The sequence below is a fragment of the Podarcis melisellensis genome (genome assembly GCF_964234715.1).
Source record: "Podarcis melisellensis genome assembly, chromosome: 2".
Classification (NCBI taxonomy): Eukaryota; Metazoa; Chordata; class Lepidosauria; order Squamata; family Lacertidae; genus Podarcis; species Podarcis melisellensis.
The window spans coordinates 69394295-69412225 of record NC_138529.1 but is presented as its reverse complement, the minus strand read 5'-3'; the positions used below and the strand labels follow the sequence as shown (position 1 = coordinate 69412225).

At 41.9% G+C, this 17931-nt stretch overlaps 1 protein-coding gene across 4 annotated transcripts in view; it reads right to left on the bottom strand.

Annotated features, from left to right (window-relative positions):
- The window catches only part of LOC309363888 (uncharacterized protein), a 71030-nt gene extending 64774 nt beyond the window's left edge, over positions 1-6256 (bottom strand). For 3 of the 4 annotated variants that reach the window (XR_014165620.1, XR_014165621.1, XR_014165622.1), the window contains exons 1-3: positions 5472-5546; positions 4452-4529; positions 3411-3594 (exon numbers count right to left, since the gene is read on the bottom strand). Coding sequence is in view for 1 of the 4 variants with exons in the window: in XM_081900414.1 (XP_081756540.1) it covers positions 3411-3505 (95 nt within the window). In the remaining 3 variants the exon portion in view is untranslated. Of the gene's footprint in view, positions 1-3410; positions 3595-4451; positions 4530-5471; positions 5547-6167 lie in introns of those variants that run through there. The other variant, XM_081900414.1, reaches the window with a different exon arrangement.
- Between the last annotated feature and the right edge of the window lie 11675 nt (positions 6257-17931).

Here is a 17931-nt window from a genome sequence, read left to right as displayed (position 1 = left end):
AAAAACTGACAGGACTTTCCAGATTTGCTTTGTTTACAAAGTAATAAAAATAGATATATTAAAAATGAGATGAAATGTCTTAGTATCTTAGTGTCTGCTTTATCAGGGCATACAAAAAATGGAGATTGTCTCCCCAATCCTAAACACAATATAACATTAGCCTTTGTAGTGTCCTATGTTGCCAGTCTATTGTGTGGTATTTCACTGGGGGAATAGTCTTTGGTATTCCCCATCCTAAATAGTTTTGTGGCTTCCTAAGTTTTGGAAGGAGGCAGTTATGCATGCATAATATTATGCTTAATTTTAGTCCTGCTGATTCTTTTTATCTGGCTCTCAAGATCTACTGCCTTTTTAGTTGGTTTGTGTTTGTTTTTAGAGGTTTACCTTTATATTAATTGTTTTTTTATTTTCCTTTTATGTAAACTGTCCTGGGAATTACTACTGGAGGGTGGTATAGGTGTTTTTATAATAAATATAAATGTGTTGTCTTGCATTCAGCTAACTTTTACTCAGGGTAGATCCACTGAAATGAATGGCCACAAGTTAGTCATGGTCATTAATTTCAGTGGGTCTACTCTGAATAAACATTTGCTGAATACCAGCCAGTATGTATTAAAAATTAAAATCTACTGGGCTGTTCTTTGGTTCAGATAGATAGCCATTTGCTTACTCAGCAAACTGGCCACAATTGTTGTCATAATCGTTTGCCACAATTGTTTAAGATGTCCTTAAAAAGTTTGTGTATGACAGCAAAAGTGGTCAACTTACAGGTACTAGGGATCTGACCACTTGACTGTATCTCTAAAACAGTATCAGTAAAAAAAATGGGACTAATTGGAACATTTTATAAAAGATCCCTGTATAACTGTTCAAGACTGGAGACTTGGGCTGGATCCAGACGCATCAAAGAAGTGTTTCAGTTAAATGCGTTTCTCTGTATGAGAAATCGGGTTGGCAAAAACGGAACTCCACCACAGATGGTGATCTGGTGTCACAGTGTTATAATGCATATACAACACATAAAGCCAATGTGGCTGAGTCCTTGGAGAATTTTAGACCCTTCATTTCTTCTTGAATTTCTTAAGCAGAGGTTGGATGGCCACCTGTCATGTATGGTCTCGTTGAGATTCCTGCATTGTAGGAGATTGGATTAGATGGCCCTCGGGGTTATTTCCAGCTCTACAATTCTACAGAATTCTCAGTGCCCTGGAGTGAAGGTGGACAGTGGGATATGACTTAAATATTGTTGGATTCAGTTAGGTCCAAACCTTCAGTGGTACACAGTGTTCTATAAAAAAGATTTAAATTGCTGTAAAGTGTCTTTATTATCACTTGTAGTCTGTCCTTCTCCAATTTTAAGGGTGGGTATCTGCTGCTTCTGAATTAGCCATTGTGCATTATAGTAACTTTAAATGTAAAACTCAGTTTGCAACATATTCCTGCCTTCTGCAGCAAAGTCAAATATAGACCAACGTCTCTTTGTCTTTGAAGAATTTTTGGACACAGATCTTGATAAATTGAAATGTCTTTCCCTTCACATTTGATAGAATCAGCATTTCTAAGAAGTTGCGTTACTGGGTTTTTAACAGAAAAATGAGCAAACCAAATGTTTTGTGGATTTCCCTCCTGCTTTGATTTGGGATGGAAAGCATGGGGAACCCTCAATGTTTCCTGTGCTTGAAGATTAGCATTGACCCATGTGACAAATGCTACAGAGAGATTCGCCTTGTCAAAAGTCTCAGGAATTCCTCTTGCTCTAATATATAATGGTGTTCCCTATCTTTAAAGTAAAGGTGGAGCTTCAATTTAGCTTGTGAGTGTTTATTATTTTTAACAGTCATCTCATCTTGTTATTTAATTTTTTCCCCCATAGCTGTGTTAGCTGTGCCAGTGTACTGGAAGAAGCAAAGATCGCCATTGTCAAAGCAACAACATTCTTCATGTTGTTCAGATGCCTGATTATCGTCTTCCAAAGCAACTATTCCGAACTTAAAAATGGAAAGCGTAATGCTGGTGGTCAACAAAAGAGGTTTAAAGACTCTCTCAAGGCAAATCTAAAAAAACAATGTAGTATAAACACCGACAATTGGGAAACACTAGCCTGCAAGCCCTCAAATTAGAGAACAGCCTTTACCAAAGGTGTCATGGACTTTGAAGATGCTCAAACTCGGGATGAAAGGGAGAAACATGCTAAGAGGAAGGCACGTTTGGCAAACCCTCACCATGATCAACTCCCACCCGGAAACCTATGTCCTCACTGTGGACATGTAGATCCAGAATTGGCCTCCACAGTCACTTCCGGACTCTCTGTTAAGACTGTGTTCATGGAAGACAATCTTACTTGGCTACAAGTGATCACCAAAGAAGAAGGTCACTGGATCTGCCATTGTGGAGGAGACTTTAGCTATTTCCTCTTAGAAAGGTTGGTTGCTTTATTCCATTACTGTGCTCAGTTAGTGCAAAGTTGCTGTACCAAATGAACCATGGCTCAGTATTCATCTTGAGACTTGCCTTGGTCTCTTTTAGAGGGTCAGATGGCCATATTAGAAGGAAGTCTTCTTTCTTGGACCAATCAAAGTTGTGGTAAGTAAATAAGAATCCAGAGTAAGATTCTTACTTACCACCCAAATCTACTAGAGTTTGAGAGTCTGGATAACTAATGAAGCAGTTTAGAACTAAACTTGTCCCGGGGTGGGTGGAGAGAGCCATGTTAAGGTGCCATCTTGAATGGATGACATCACCTTCCCCAGAGAGGTCTTCTTGAGGAGATGATGCACCACTGCCTCATTCAATGTGAATGGTACTTCCCTCTCCTCCGTTGAAGAATTAATGTACATCTGGCTTCCCTCGCAAAACTTGCAAAATCATGGGATTTTGTTTGTTTTTTGGACTACAGTCATGGACAGGAATAAACACATTTTAAATTAACATGGTGGTGTTACTTCCATCCTAGTCCTGCTACTCTGCTATACATGTTTATCAACTTTCTAAATGTTGCTTCCTGTTCCACATCTTCCTGCTTGATCTCCTTGTCTTTGGCTCTTCCCACTTTTCTGACTCCAGCCTGAAACATTTGCAGTCAGTTCCTGGTGCCAAATACGGGGACTAAAGTCAGTGGACCATGGACATAGGAAGCCACCTTTTAATGAGCCAGACCACTGACCCGTCATCTAGCTCAGTACTCCAGGTGACAGTGGCTCTCCAAGATACTGGGGATTGAACCTGGATGTGTTTACCTGCAAAGCATTCACTCTTACCTGTGAGCTAAGACCTCAAGACTATGCAAAGTAAGGCAGAGCTCCAAAGAGAAGACAGGCCACTATCTTAAATTGGATTTACCTATGGATTCAGGGTTAAAATATAACAAGAGGCCCCTTGTTGGGAGCAGATAATGGTGGCTGTTTTCTTACCTGTTAGACAAGTCAATTATCGTCATTCTTACTGACAGTAATGGCCAGAATGATACGGAGCCTGGGGTGTGCTGGTGGCAAACTTGTGGGAACATGTCACTGACACAGACAAGAGCTCCAGGGCACCCCTGCCATGCCGTCCCTTGCCTGAGACAGATGTCATCAAAAGGAAGGAAGCACTGACCTGGAGAGGGAAGGTGGACTTCAGGACATTTCCATGCAGAAAGTTTTCCACTGTCAAGCCCAGACTGGTCCCTCCCAGTTATTTGTGGGGAGGGGCCACTTCAGAACAAGAGGCTTTCAGTGTTCCCATGGGAAAGATCTACCTCAAAGCAGTTGGCTTGAGCTGGTACTTAATCCCATGAGCGTTTCAATTTGATTTGCATGTAAAATGTCAATTGAGCTGTTATATTTATCATCAAAATCTATGCAGAAGTGACATTTTTACAATGGACTTTAGATCCCCGTGCCTTAGTTTCATTCTCCGGGGTGGGGGGTGGGGTGTCTGGTGGAATCTTCCCCACTTGAAAACGTTTGGGAAGTTGCTGCTGTTTTAGGTTTGTAAAAAAAAATGTTTATTTTATTTATTTATTTTAAAAAAAAACTTTCCAAAGAGAGAGTTTAAGATTACCCCAGGATCACGGCCCACTGCCAGAAAAGCATTGCTAGTGAGCTTCAGAGAGGGGAAAGCTTGCGGAGGTGGGTGAACAGGATTGGCACCGCCTGAGCTTCTGCTGTCTCATAATAGCCGAAGAATAAAATGGATTAAAAGCCTTTTAATACTTATTATTCCACTCTAGGAACAGGCAGTTAGACTAGCAGATGCCAGTTACGAGTCCCAAGAGAGCACTCGCATGACATCCATTCCACATTCTGTTCTACGAGCCCCATATCAAGAGACCAGGCCAGCAGAATCCCCCTAGCTCTCGTCTCCCTCCTTTCTCCCACCATCACAAAGTACACTCAGTATGCAAGCAACCGCAAACTTGGTGTTTGATGACAATAACAAATAAGTAATAATAAACGAGACATTTTCTTTACCTAGAGAGTATTTGAGATTTCACTTTTCCTTCCGCGTTGGAATTTCCCACCGGCTATAAATTCAGTTTCTTAGAGCAGCTGTAGAAACAGGTTAAGAGATTGTGGCGGGTTCAGAAACTGTCTTGATGAAGGCCAGACAAACAGGCTAACTAATGGGGTGCCTTGCTATACTGCTTTTCTCCCCCCACCCCAACCGCCCCATTATACTCTGGGTCTGTTCTGACACTGCAAACTGGGGAAAGGAAACAGGTGGAGGAGACTGGGCCAAGCTGTGATTGATTACACAGGACTAGGGACCCAGAGAGAACACGTGCAGTTTCAGGTTTTCACCTTCCTAATAATAATAATAATTGTGTGTGTGTGTGTGTGTGTGCGTGCATGCGCTCAGAGCACTGTTTTATACACACACTTTGGGAATCAAATTGCAATAAAGGCTTTTTGCTTCACAGTTCCCTTGGTAGACGAGAGAGCTGGGTTTGGCTCCAAGCTGCTCTTTCTGCCTGGAGAAAAAGCCAATAAAACAAAATTCAAGGCCCAATTACTAGAGTCCAGTGATGAATATCACCCTCTTGTTCCACCAGGCAGCCAGAGGCCTGCAAGCTTATGTGGGATAGGAATTCCTTCTCTTGATCGACTTTGAAACTTTCCTTTCAGGTAACATACTCAGATTTATGTGAGACTTATTCTCACATTGGCCATGTTTAGAGGTACCACCACTATAAAACATAGCTCAGGAAAATTAGGATGTGCACTAAATACTGCATTATCAGAACACAAATGATCACAAGTATCACCAGTTTTGCACCTCTCTTCCTGGAGCAAGGAGGTAAACCACAGAACGGCTGGTTTAGTGTCATGTCTGAAGCAGCATTCATGCTTTGTTTTCCCCAAACAATGACTGGAAAGCCAAAGTTTGCAAGCTATGGTTTATGGCCAGCGTTACACCTGAATGTAGCCATTATAATAAACCCCAGACAATGTACTTACTGAGCACCCATTCTGATTTGCTTTGGAAATTACCTCACAGACTTACAATTCCTACAGTGGTTTAACAGTCAATCTCTCCCCCCAGGGAATTCTGGCAATTGCAGCTGTCTCTGAGGGGAATTGGGGTCTCCTAACAACTCTCAGCACCTGTAACACACTATAGTTCCCAGAATGCTTGTGTGTGTGTGAAGCCATGGCTGCTTAAAGTAGGATGATACTGCTTTAAATATCTAGTACAGAGGAGGCCTGTCCAATTGACAGAGTGGGGAGACGCAGTTCACTGGTGGTTTTAGGCTAATCATTTTATCAGCTTAATCTACATCATGGGATTGTGAGGATAAAATGAAGTGCTGGGTTAGAACCGCATACACCACTCTGAGCTGTTTGGAGGAGGTGAAGGATAAACATGACTTGAGTAGAGTGTTCTTGAATTTTCCACTTAGAAACAGGGTTGGCTGAGAAACTTTCCAAAATGATCTCATCCCTTTTATTTGCAATCAAAATGTTACTTCCTAATGACATTAAAAATGTTTACATCCACCCACCTCCAATAGGTTTTCTGCTTAATTTTTCTACTTCAGGGTACAGCTAACCAGAGCAGAAGGGTGGGGGAAGTTGTTCTTGACATTTCAATATTAGGCACCTCCCTCAGAAATAAGCCTGCATTGGATAGGGTAGATCAATTGCTAGCTCTACTGCCACCCGCCATAGCATTGTTTCTGGCCTTACGATGCGTACCACTGGTACCCAAGTGTGAACTCTGCTACAATTTCTGGAGGTGCCGCAGAGCAGGGGCCTCTGCAATAACAAAGCCCCCACCCCCTGCCACATGAACCCAGTGAATCTAGGCGGAGGGACAAATCTGCCTCGCCATAACCCCCTTGGACAATGTGGGTCTGGAGATAGGATTGCTCTTTTACCTTGGGGGAGGGGGGAAGAATTAACGCCTCTCCCCGCACCCGGAAACAAATTAAACCCAAAGAACTTGTAACAACAATAAACCACACTGCTATACTAGTTTATTTACACATACACAGTAACAGATAATGAAAAGTGCAACGGACCAAGTTTCATGTGGTCTTAAAATCTTCTAAAAATTGCTACTGCAAGGAATGGAAACTAATATAATTGGTCCATGTACTAGCTGAACATATTTTGAAACTCATCTATGTGTAAATAATTCTGACTTTTTGGCCTTAATGCTGCATTTGCACACCTCCCCCTCCCCCCTCTCTCTGGGAGAAAACTGTTATTTTTGGTTTTGGGTGAGGAACCAAATGATACCAAAACACAATGCACTTGAGTAAAGTTCCCCTCTTAACTCTACAGTTCTGTGCTTCCCTGAAACACCTACCCTCAAACTTTTCTCAGTTTTGAACATCCCTCTATTTCCTGAATGAGTTTTTTTGTTTTTTTAAAAGCAAGTTTCAATACTGCAATGTTCTGATTTTAACCATCTGTTTCCATCCACAACTGCTGGATTTTTTGTTTGTTTGTTTGGAATCCTTTTCGTTTGCAAAACATCAATCTGTCTCATCGTTCCTTGTTCATTCAGCCATTCTGACTACTTTCCCTCCTCCGCTCCCAAGTTTTGTTTTTATTAAATCCATTTTACGAATGCCTGCAAGTTTAGAAGTGACTCACACAAAATCATTTGTGAAAAAGTGCCAAGGTCACAGAGCGAGCTTGAGCCAAGAATAGAGAGCCGGCTCTCCTGACTTCCAACCACATGTGCATGTGCTTAAGCCACCAGGGATGGGCGTGAATCCCCCTTCCGATGTCAAGAGGGTGCCATGGAACTGTTATGGATGGGCTTAGACAAGGTCAAGGGTTCAAGACTCAGTGGCCCTAAATCAACAGTAACCTTCTACATGACAGCTTTACAAGACTAGTTCCTTTCACTCGGCTAATCCTGGGGCATGTGAAGGATGAATTTTGATTGGTTGCCAAGATCCAGCTTCTATCAGGGTCTTGAAGCAAAAGTGTCAGCTGTTCATATTTAGGGCTATGGAAAATCTAATCGGCCTGTTAATGAAAAGGACTCTGAGCTGTGTAAGTTCCCTTTAATAGGCTGCCTTTCTCTTCTAAGATTTGAGGACGCCGCATGCCACATTAACACTCCTTCACTCGGCATCAGGGCTATGCAACCAGGAGTCTGTCCTTTTGCGATGCAAACAAGCCAACACAGCTGTGATATCAATCACTATCACTCAGAAGGGCAAATGAGACTGTGGTCTTCCAGCTCCAACATCCATGAGCTTCTTCAGATTCTGCTAATGAGGAGTCTTAACTGGCAGACGCAATTGGGTCAGGTATACCTAATTGGCTCCACATCCAGAAATTAGAGATGTTTGGCAAGGAACACCACATTCAATTCTGCAGGCAACAGAGTGAGCATTGAAAAAAAAAATCACCATACGAAGAAATAAAAAATAAGTTGACTGGTTGGATTCAATATCATCAAATAAATTCAATGTGGACGGAAGACAAAAAGATTGGAATAAATGAGAAAAAATCTAGATTCCAGATTGAAATAATAGAAAGTAAAACAAAATTATTATAAAAAATGTATAACCAGTTGCTTGAGTGGGACACCAAGGATGAGGAAGTAAAGGAGGTGATGGTGAGGTGGGCGGTAGATCTAGGGTATAATATAGAGTTTGATAAATGGAAGGCTTTATGGTGTAAAGATATGAACTTTTCGGCATGCACGACACTTAAGGAAAATATGTACAAGATGATGTACAGATGGTACATAACGCCGATAAAATTGTATAAAATTTATAGAACAGGCGACAAACTGTGTTGGAAATGTAAGAGTAAAGAGGGCGAATTTATTCACATGTGGTGGACGTGCGAGATTCTCAAAAAATTCTGGGAATCTATCTATAATGAATTAAAAAAAATTCTCAAATATACATTTCTTAAAAAACCTGAAACCTTCCTGCTGGGGATAATTGGCAAAGATATTAAAGAAGAAGATAGAACCCTTCTTCAATACGCAACAGCGGCCACTAGAACCCTCATAGCACAGTACTGGAAAACAGCAAAAACCCCAACATTAAAGGAGTGGCAATTTAAATTAATGGATTATTTAGAATTGGCAAAATTGACTCAGAAAATAAGAAATCAAAAACGTACAAAATTTAGTAATGAATGGGATAAATTTAGAATATATATGGAAATAGAGACAAAGGGAAAATCAAAATGTTAATCAGAAATATAGATGTATCTTAAAAAAAAAAATTCACAGTAGGCATGAGATAACGCTTACTATGTTATAAATTTTATTTTGGAATAGATACAGCAGAAAGATAATTAAGATAACATTATCCGAAATCGAGATAAAGGGAAGTCGATCAATGTTGTTGTAAAATTAATGTAAGTTGTGTTGTTCATGTTGTACGTATTTTATGTTCTTTTTCTTTTCTTTTTTTCTTTTCTTTTTATGTTTATTTCATTTACTTTTGTCTGTTGTATGTCTGTGAAATATATTTATGCAAAACTTAATAAAAAAGAAAAAGAAAAAAAAATCACCGACTGCTCCATTGTCTTTACAGTAGCTTGACATAATGCTTACGTCTATACCATGAAATGCCTCACCTGCCTATTTCTTCCAATTAAGCTCTGCTAAAGGCATGGAAACTGGCTAGGCCTTTTTGTGTGGTCCATTGCCAACTCTGGACAAAGCTGTTCGCTCAGAGTTTCAGCTCATCCACAGTTCTTTTGCCTGGCTGCTTTTCCCCAGGGAAAACAACTCTTTAGTGCTCAATCGGAGCAAAATGGCAGTTTGGGGTTTCTCTGGATTGATGCTTGCCCTGATTTAGCACTCAAGACCTGTGCTTTCTAGGCATGGGACAAGCAGGAGTGTGGATGAGCCCTTTGTTCCCAAGGACCAATACCTCCATGATTGGTTCATCTGAGACAATCATTGCTCATTTCGGGCACTGCAAAACTTTGATCTGCTTTAAAGTCTTAAACAAGAAATACACCTGCACACTCAACAGTTTCAGAGTCTTCTTTAGCAATAGCTCCCAACTATATATTTTTTTTTACTCCAAAGCATGTATGGTAGTGTTCAAAAGTAGTTTCACAACCAGAAAAGTCTCTGGATAATGCTCCACATTTGAGGCCCTGTTTTGTCATGTGGATGTGGAATCACAAGCTCACAATTATGGGTATAGCTCCTGATGACTGTACAGAAGGTAACATTCACATTTGTTGCTCTGCCCTTTTTGCCTCTAATCCTTCCCCCAACTGGCATGTGGTTCCCCTATAAGATTGTCTAGAAGGGAGTGCATCCCTTGGGCTGAAAAGGGCTCCCCATGCTTGGTTTAAAACCACTTTAGACCCCACCATTCCTGAGTGCAAACCACCACAGAGCCTTTACTCTACATGAGGAAGCAGCAACTCCCTGCTCCATCCAGCACCTGCATTTTGAAGCGGTAGAGTCCTGAATTCTACTGCCTCGTCCTTCATAATGTGTACATTGACTCACTCTCTCCCCTTGTTCTGAATAACTTAGACCGTAGAGTGGCTCTCTGTCTGCTCCTTGTCAATGCATCAATTCCACCTGCTAATAATCAATGGCTTATTATGTGCTGCTACCCAGAGCAATGCATCCTTACCTACACCTCTACACCCCCCCTCCAAGCTGCAGGTTTATCACTTTCACCTCCACACGGCATCCCTCTGACCTAGCAGCTTAAAGGGCAGAGCAGGTAGATTGAGATGCCTTGAAATCAGACATTCTCTTTCATCCACAGCCAGGCAGAGTCTCACTTTCATTTCACCTTCCTGCCCCTCAGGAATAGCAAAAGCACTTGAAAGATAGATCTGAATCTGTAATGCAGGCAACTTAGCTGCTCCTTTCATCCCCTTTCTGTTCTTTCATCCCAGGCATTCCTGTCCCTCAGGTTTAATTTTGGGTTGGGGCAAATGCAGACCCCAAAAGTTGAAGAAAAGATCCTCTAATGATGCAAACTATGTTGCCTGCTTAGCTTGAAGGTTTAGCAAGCTGAGATTAGCTGGGCCAGACTTCTTGGTATTCCATTGATTCCAGATCATATTTAGGCATCGGAATTCTCGGAGCTCTGGGTTTAGGCCGTCTGCAAACTCATGCTGACATTTTTATAATCCGTTACATGTAACCCATGACGTTTTCAGTAGCTATGGCAAGGCTTAGATTTCGTATTGTGTGCCTTTGCTTCTTATCATACACTTGTTGCTTACAAAAACTAGAAACACTTTCTTGATGTAAAGGAAATCTCTGGGGCAATGGGTGGGGGAGATCTCATTGCTATAGGCAGGTTGTTAAATGGGACAGGTCTGAGTACTGTGTTCCTTTGAAGGAGAGAGAGAGAGATAGGGAGAGAGAGAACACCTGTAGCCTTCCAAATGTTGCTGAATTACAACTCTCATCACCACTCACAATTGGCCATGCTGGCTGGGAATGATGGTAGTTGGAGTCCATCAGTCTCTAGAGGACCACAGTTTCCCTAACCCTACACTGGAGAGACTTGGTGGGTTCTTTTTGTGCATTTGTTTTCTGTAAGCTCATGGTTTAATTGATCAGGGAGGAGTCCCTATCTGCCCTCATTTAATACCGCTTCATTTAGAAAAGGGCTGTAGCTGTAGCTCAGTGGCACAACATGCTTCCTTTTGCATACAAAAAGTTCAATCCTCAGCATCTCCAGGTAGAGTAGGGAAAGACTCCTTCTTGAGATGCTAGTGAGCCTCTGTCCGCCAGTATAAACAGGACTGAGCTAGATAATAAGAGGCAGTGTCCGGTGTTCCTAATGGCTAGGGTTGGCAGCTTGTTTTCTAACAGGGTTCTTGTGCCTTTAACAACTGCATAAAACTAGCAGAAATATTCAAATGACACTTTTTGGGGTGTACAGATGCTGGCTAATTTCCTGGAAGAATATTAGCCCTGTCCTTTGTTATTATTATCATTATAGATTTTCTTGATTTACAAAAGTATGTGCAATGTCTCTCGTATTTTTTTTTCATGTAACATTTTTACAAATCAGTTTCATTTGTTGAGACATTAGGAAGAAAATGTGAGGAAGTCCAAAGAAGCGAAGAAAAAAATATGTTTGTGTAAAAGTACATGTTATTTGGTTTGTTTTGTATAAACTATTGAAAAATCCTTAATAAATATTATTTTAAAAAAAGAAAATGGGGAAAGAGGTGGAGGGGGGAAAAGATGGGTGGGGGTGGGGTCGGGTGGCAATGTTTCTATTTTGCTGAATATATGTAGGGTTTGGTGTCAGCGTTGCTTGTGCAGGTTCTCTGCTGTTCACTTGTGTTCCTTTGGTGGTGAGAGAAGGTTTGGCTAAGTCCCTGGAGTCCAACTAGAGCTACCTGCTCAACAAGCATCTTGTTGGTTTGGTGCGCACACACAACTAGGCCCTCCTGTCTCAAAGCCTGAATATGGTTACAAAGTAATTAAAAGGCAATTACATGCCAGGCACCAAAAAACCTCATATAAAGATCTAAAGGCAGAATTAAACAGTAAACCGCAGCAATTAAAATCCAATCAAGCCTTCCAGCCACAGAAAAGCCTGCTGAAACATGAAGGCCTTGCCCTTTCCCCTAAACGTAAACAAGAATAGGCACATATGAATATCACCAGCAAGGATGTCCACAGAGAAAGCTCCACTCCACTCACTCTGCTCCTATCCATTCTTACCATTTGCTTCATGGAGAGTACTGTAGCCAGAGCACCCTCCAGAGCACCTTAATTGGAGGAACTCAGGGCTTAGCCATAGACAATGAGCATATAAAGCAGTGGTGTCCAAACTTTGTTCAAAGAGGGCCAGATTTGATGAAGTGAACATGCGTGAGGGTGGGCCAAATTTGTTGAGCATTTTTTAGGATTGAAGTTGAGCTTTTTAAAGGATTTTGCCCCAAAGTTGTATAAATTGTTGGGTTTAGCTTACATTTACGCTTAGGTGTTGAGGAGACAGAAGAAACAGTGACTGTGGTCAAGCTCTCCATTATTATTGGCATCTCCTTTTCTGGGCTGCTTCAACTCCTGAGACTACGGCAGCCTTTGTCAACCTGTTGCTCCAGATGATGAAGGACCACAGGCCTGGGCAGGGAGCAGGCCTTCCTGTTATATACCTGCTGGGATTGACAAGACATCTGTCCCTCACCTGAATCTCATAGCTCTCCTGACAAGTGTTTGGTCTGCCCACCAGATACCAGGCACTCTACTATTCAAATTAGGCCCCAGTGTTTTTGTTACAATCCCCTTCTCAATTAAGTAATCAATTTTAATCTAGAATTTAAATTCTCAAAACTTGCTTATTTGTTAATTTGAGCAAGTAAACTACTGCTCTCACTTACAAACAATATTTCTACCTGCAACACACTTGCGCAAACCTGCTCCTCTTTCTTTCACAGATATTTTGTTGCCATTTGCAACTGTAGCTGCCTCTAATTAGTTATCATTTAACTCTTCAGGGAGATCATTAGCATAACACATCATTTATTATTATTATTATTATTATTATTATTATTATTATTATTATTATTATTATTGCATGCAAGTTGCTGAACCAATTAACCAACTAGAAGGATTGCTGTTAATAGCACCAGTTTTCCTATAACTTGATATTGCTGGATAGCTTTGATGAACTGCAATAGCATTTTTAGTTTGCTTTCTGTTGCCACCCTGGAACTTTTTTTATTAGTGCCACTTGAGTCTGTACTCTGAATGGTGTCACCAGGGACCTAGAAGGTGCAGGGCTTGTCAGTCCAACCCCTGCACAGTCTCATCAGGGCTGACCTTAAGGCAATTGGAGCAACTGGGCCAAATTGGACTCCAGGGCCACTCCTAAAGGGGCCCCCGCACCAGGGCAATCTAGATGGATTTTGTGCATGTGCAACTACAGAAAAGGACCCTGATTCCTACTTTGCTGCTTTAGAACACCCAACCCTCTCCCATACTGTTGTACACCCCCCCCCCCACATTCTAAAACACAGGACATATGCTGTCTTCACACTGACTGTGGTCCTAATGATTAGTTGAGAATTATATCAACATTTTCCAAATTGTGTTCCAGAGGACTCTGGTGTTCTTCAGATTCTTCAGATTCATGGGTTCTCCAGTAAAAAGAATAAGTCAGCTTGCCTGCCACTAGTGACCTTCTCTCCATATGCACAGGCAGGGAGTATTCTAAGGGAAACTCAAAAGGAATGTGCATCACTAGATTGCACCAATTGTGTTTGTTTCATAGGACACTTTCCAGACCTCTGCAATATGCAGAGGATGCTCAAGAGAAAAGACAACAAGGAAAGGGTTCTCTGAAGACAAAGTCTGAAAAGCTCTGATCTGCATAAATCAGTTGATCCAGATGCCTGGAGCGTCTGGTTTGTTTCTCTTTAGCCCTTGGATTCCAGGGCTTAATGGAAACCAAGAGCTTGGTTTTTAACCTCATTATTATTATTTATTTAAAACATTTAAAACATTTCATTCAGAATCTTAAAAAAAGACAATAAAACAATGCTACATCTATATTTTTGCACGGAGGTCAACTAAAAGTTGGCATCAATGGCTTGGGAATGCCAGATCAAAAAGATACACCCACCCACACCCATATTATTTTAAAAGAGATAATATAGTAATCATGAAAAGTATAGATGGAGTGTGTCAGAAGTGATGTGCAGTGGCCCAGTGTCTCTTCCTAGCTCCGTGTGAATGTGTGGATACTCTCTAAAGCCTCTCTTCACATGGATTCTCACGGTATGCAGCAGCCAAACAAAAAACACAATATAATAGATATGGGGATAAATGCAGGCAAGAAAGGGAGAGCTACTCCCCAAAGAGGATAAGAAATCCTAGCTCCATTTTCCACCCCCTCCCAGCCTCTCTGTGATGAATGATTATGTCCCATCAGAGAAATTTGGACCGTTTGACTCCTTTTTGGAGAAGGCCATTGAGAAATAACCTTTACAAGCTCACCTGACACACACTATGCTGCCTGCCACCAGATACTGCTGAGCTCTCAGCTCATTAGTGAGTTCATCCGGGAACATGAATCACTCCATGAAGTGCACCCCTGCTTGCCCAGATGAATAAATCTCCATGTCCCAAACAGAGCACAGCCTGTGCAGATTGAATGAGATATCAGTCCAGAGACCGTCTAGGCTGATTTCTAAACCCCCCTAGGCATTTAGGAAGCCATGGCTATCTTCTGATTAGGAACATTCAGCTTGTTTTAATGAAGGATCTGTTTTAATTCTCTTTTCTTTCTAATGACAGTGTAACTTGTCTCTTAACTCTTTTTTTCTTTTTCGATATCCTCAGATTTCTTTCAGGAAATGTTGCACAACAAATGTTACTCCAAGGACCACTGGAGCTCTGCCTGGATATTTGTAGAAATGGGTCTATACGTCTCGCACCAAACAACAGAGGCCTACTTCATCCTACGCCTCCCATTTGCTCTGGAACCCAGCAGACCCACAAGCAGATTTGGCACCTTACAGGGCCCACCATTGCCAATGGCAGCCTTCCTTCGCCAGCCATGAGTCCTCAGATGTTCTGGACTCCAACTTCCCACTGCCCAGGGCTGATGCGGAGCAGTCCAATATAGCTGGCCTATGGTATGAAAGAGGTACACCTGGAAGATGCTATTAGACATAAAAATTTGTATATGGAAGTATGCTAGGAAAGAGCCACAGCTCAGTGGGAGAGCTCAGAAACTCCCAAGTTCAATCCCTGATATCATCAAGTAGGGCTGGGAATGTCCCCTGTCGGAAACCATGGAGAGCTGCTGCGAGATGAATCCATGGTCTGACTTAGTATAAACCAGCTTTCTTTGCTCCTTCAAAATCAGATATACAGGACTAAAAAGGATCAGGTGAGGGGAATTGGGGTGCTTGTTTGCCTGGACAGAGGAAAAGGGACTTTGATGGCCTGCTTGCACTTTACAGTATGGACAGAAGGTCCACAGGAGAAAAGTGGCTATTTGGCTCCCAGGAAGTTGAAACATGGAGTTTCTGCAGACTGATGGGGTTTTTTTTTGTGAGCGTATTCTCCAACATGTCATTAACACAATAATAGTGCATTAGTGGCGGATGTGTTTATACTGGGCTGCCCGCTTTGTTAGTTCTGTGATGCTTACTGCATTGTTGCCATCTGGAGGGTTAAACACGTGCTAAAGTGCAACAAAAGTGGAGCAAAAAAGGAGAGTCGCAACATGCGTGGTATGAAAAATTGCAGGATTTCAGCAGGAAACTATGGGGTGTGCACCTATGGCTAGAGGCGGATTTTGGGAGTTATGACTGGTTCAGTTGCACTGGGCATGGAGCCTTGGGGCTGCTGCAGGGGGCACCACAACTATGATATAGAATGGAAGGTGAGAGGCAGGGGGTGCCAGATTTTGGCATTATACAGGGTGCCACTGAAATTTGCCATTGCTATTGCAAACAAAGCAGTTACGACACTTCCAAGCACAAGTAGTATTGAAAGAGCAGGTGTACATAACCACCCTGGGAACATTATGAGCACAGGCCATGGTCAATGCTTAACATAGCTGTCAACTTTTCCCTTTTCTTGCGAGGAATCCTATTCGGAATAAGGGAATTTCCCTTTAAAAAAAGGAAACGTTGACAGCTATGATGCTCAATAAAAAGGGCGTCTGGAGGGGCCCATTGAAGAGGTTTTAGTTGGAGTGGGACTAACCTGACTGGAAAGCCAATGTGCCTGCAGGAGAGCAATCTGTACCAGAAAATATTGCAATGGGTGAAGCGCAACACAAAGTGTTTTCCAGTCAGGGAAGACAACCCAAACATTATATAAGCCGTGGAGATGGGGACAATTTACAAATTACTGAGGACTAGGAAAATAATCACCTGTGAAATGGACCTTAAAGAAACCCTCTGAGTCAGCTTCTACCAGTTTGAGTAGGTTGAGGATAGGATGTGATGAAAAATAATATCTTATGACATCTTAGGAGAAGTTCGGAACACTAAAAAACCTAATATGATTACTTCAGACAGTTCATTGTGCTCTTTAGTGCTTACTTCCTCTGCAAAAATCATATAGGACTATAGTACCGTTGGCTTCCTTCCCAGGAATTTTTTAAAGAGATCAAACCTGTCTTTCTTCTGCTCTAAGCAGGAGGACTACTTTTTGGCCATGTTGCAGGAGTCTGTATAAAACGATCCCACATATTTCCTTCTGCAGCAAATCTAGACCTAGTTACCCCTTCATAGGAGCAATAAAAGCTGAAAGTCATGGCTCCCAGACAACCTGTTCAATGAGCATTCACCTTGGTTTGTTTGCAGGAAGATTAGTTGACTATTTATTCAGCATTCATTCTGATCTGTTTGCAGGTTAGACAATGCTACACCAAACAAATGTTACCCTTCACTTTCCAGTGCATTTTTCTGTCACTTTCTTTTTTTGCAAAAAGTCTGATTTGGAGGCAAAGAAGGGTTGTTGCACAAGAGTTCTAAATCAACTTTAATTGCACATCCTGAATTTGCCGGTAGGTGTTTGAATTCCACCTGAAAACAGTAACCGTCTAGAAGCACATATTAGAGTTCATCATGAATGGGACTGGTTATCGGGAAGACATGCAAGCTAACAGAAGAAAAGGTCATCTCAAAAGAGAGTTCAAATTGTAACTAGTGTGCCCCTTGCTCTGCAATGTCAGGTTGCATTGAGAAGAAGAGAGCAGAGCCTCTGGGCCAACTTTACTGGAGACTCTTTAGATCAGGTGTGTTTGTTTAGGTGTTGGTGCCCATTACTGGTAGCATGAGCCAGATCTGTAAAAACTAGGGTTGCCATATTTAAAAAAGTAAAATTGTTGAGCTTTTTAAAGGAAACCACCAAAATTGTGGAGCTTAAGCTTTTTAAGGGAACTAACCCAAATTATTGAACTTGGGGGGGACCTAACCCAAAAATAGTGATTTTAAGCTTTTTGAGCTGTCTCCGCTGCTTTTTCTATCGTATTGCCCTACATCAGGGTTTCCCCTGACATTTTGCCCCCCTGATGCCATTTTTACACCCGAAAACCAGGACTTGTCAAGAATTTTTCTGATGTATGGCAAGCCTATAAAAACTGAAAGCATAAAGGTGGATTAAGGTGGAAGCAGCCAGTTGGGCTAGTCAGCCCTGGCAATTGAAAAATGAGGTTCACCTGCTACCCAGCCACACCACAAGGATTCTCACGGTCTGGACCATTTTGCATATGCACATGTGCCAATGCGTGGAGCTCTGTCTTGAGAACAAGCCAGAGATCAATTACAATGTCATATAAATACACTTCACGTCTCAGCATGCACCTGTGAATATCTTTGGATAAACACAGGTGCACCTATGGGTTCTTATTCATCTGAGTGTCTTTGTGCATATGAAAGCCATCTCTCAATGCTTATGCATTCATGTCGCAAAAACTGAGCCTCTCCAGGGCGCAGGCTCCTTGCCAAGGGCGCAAGGGAGCCTAGGTGCGCCTCTGTCAATATGTGTATCCCTGAT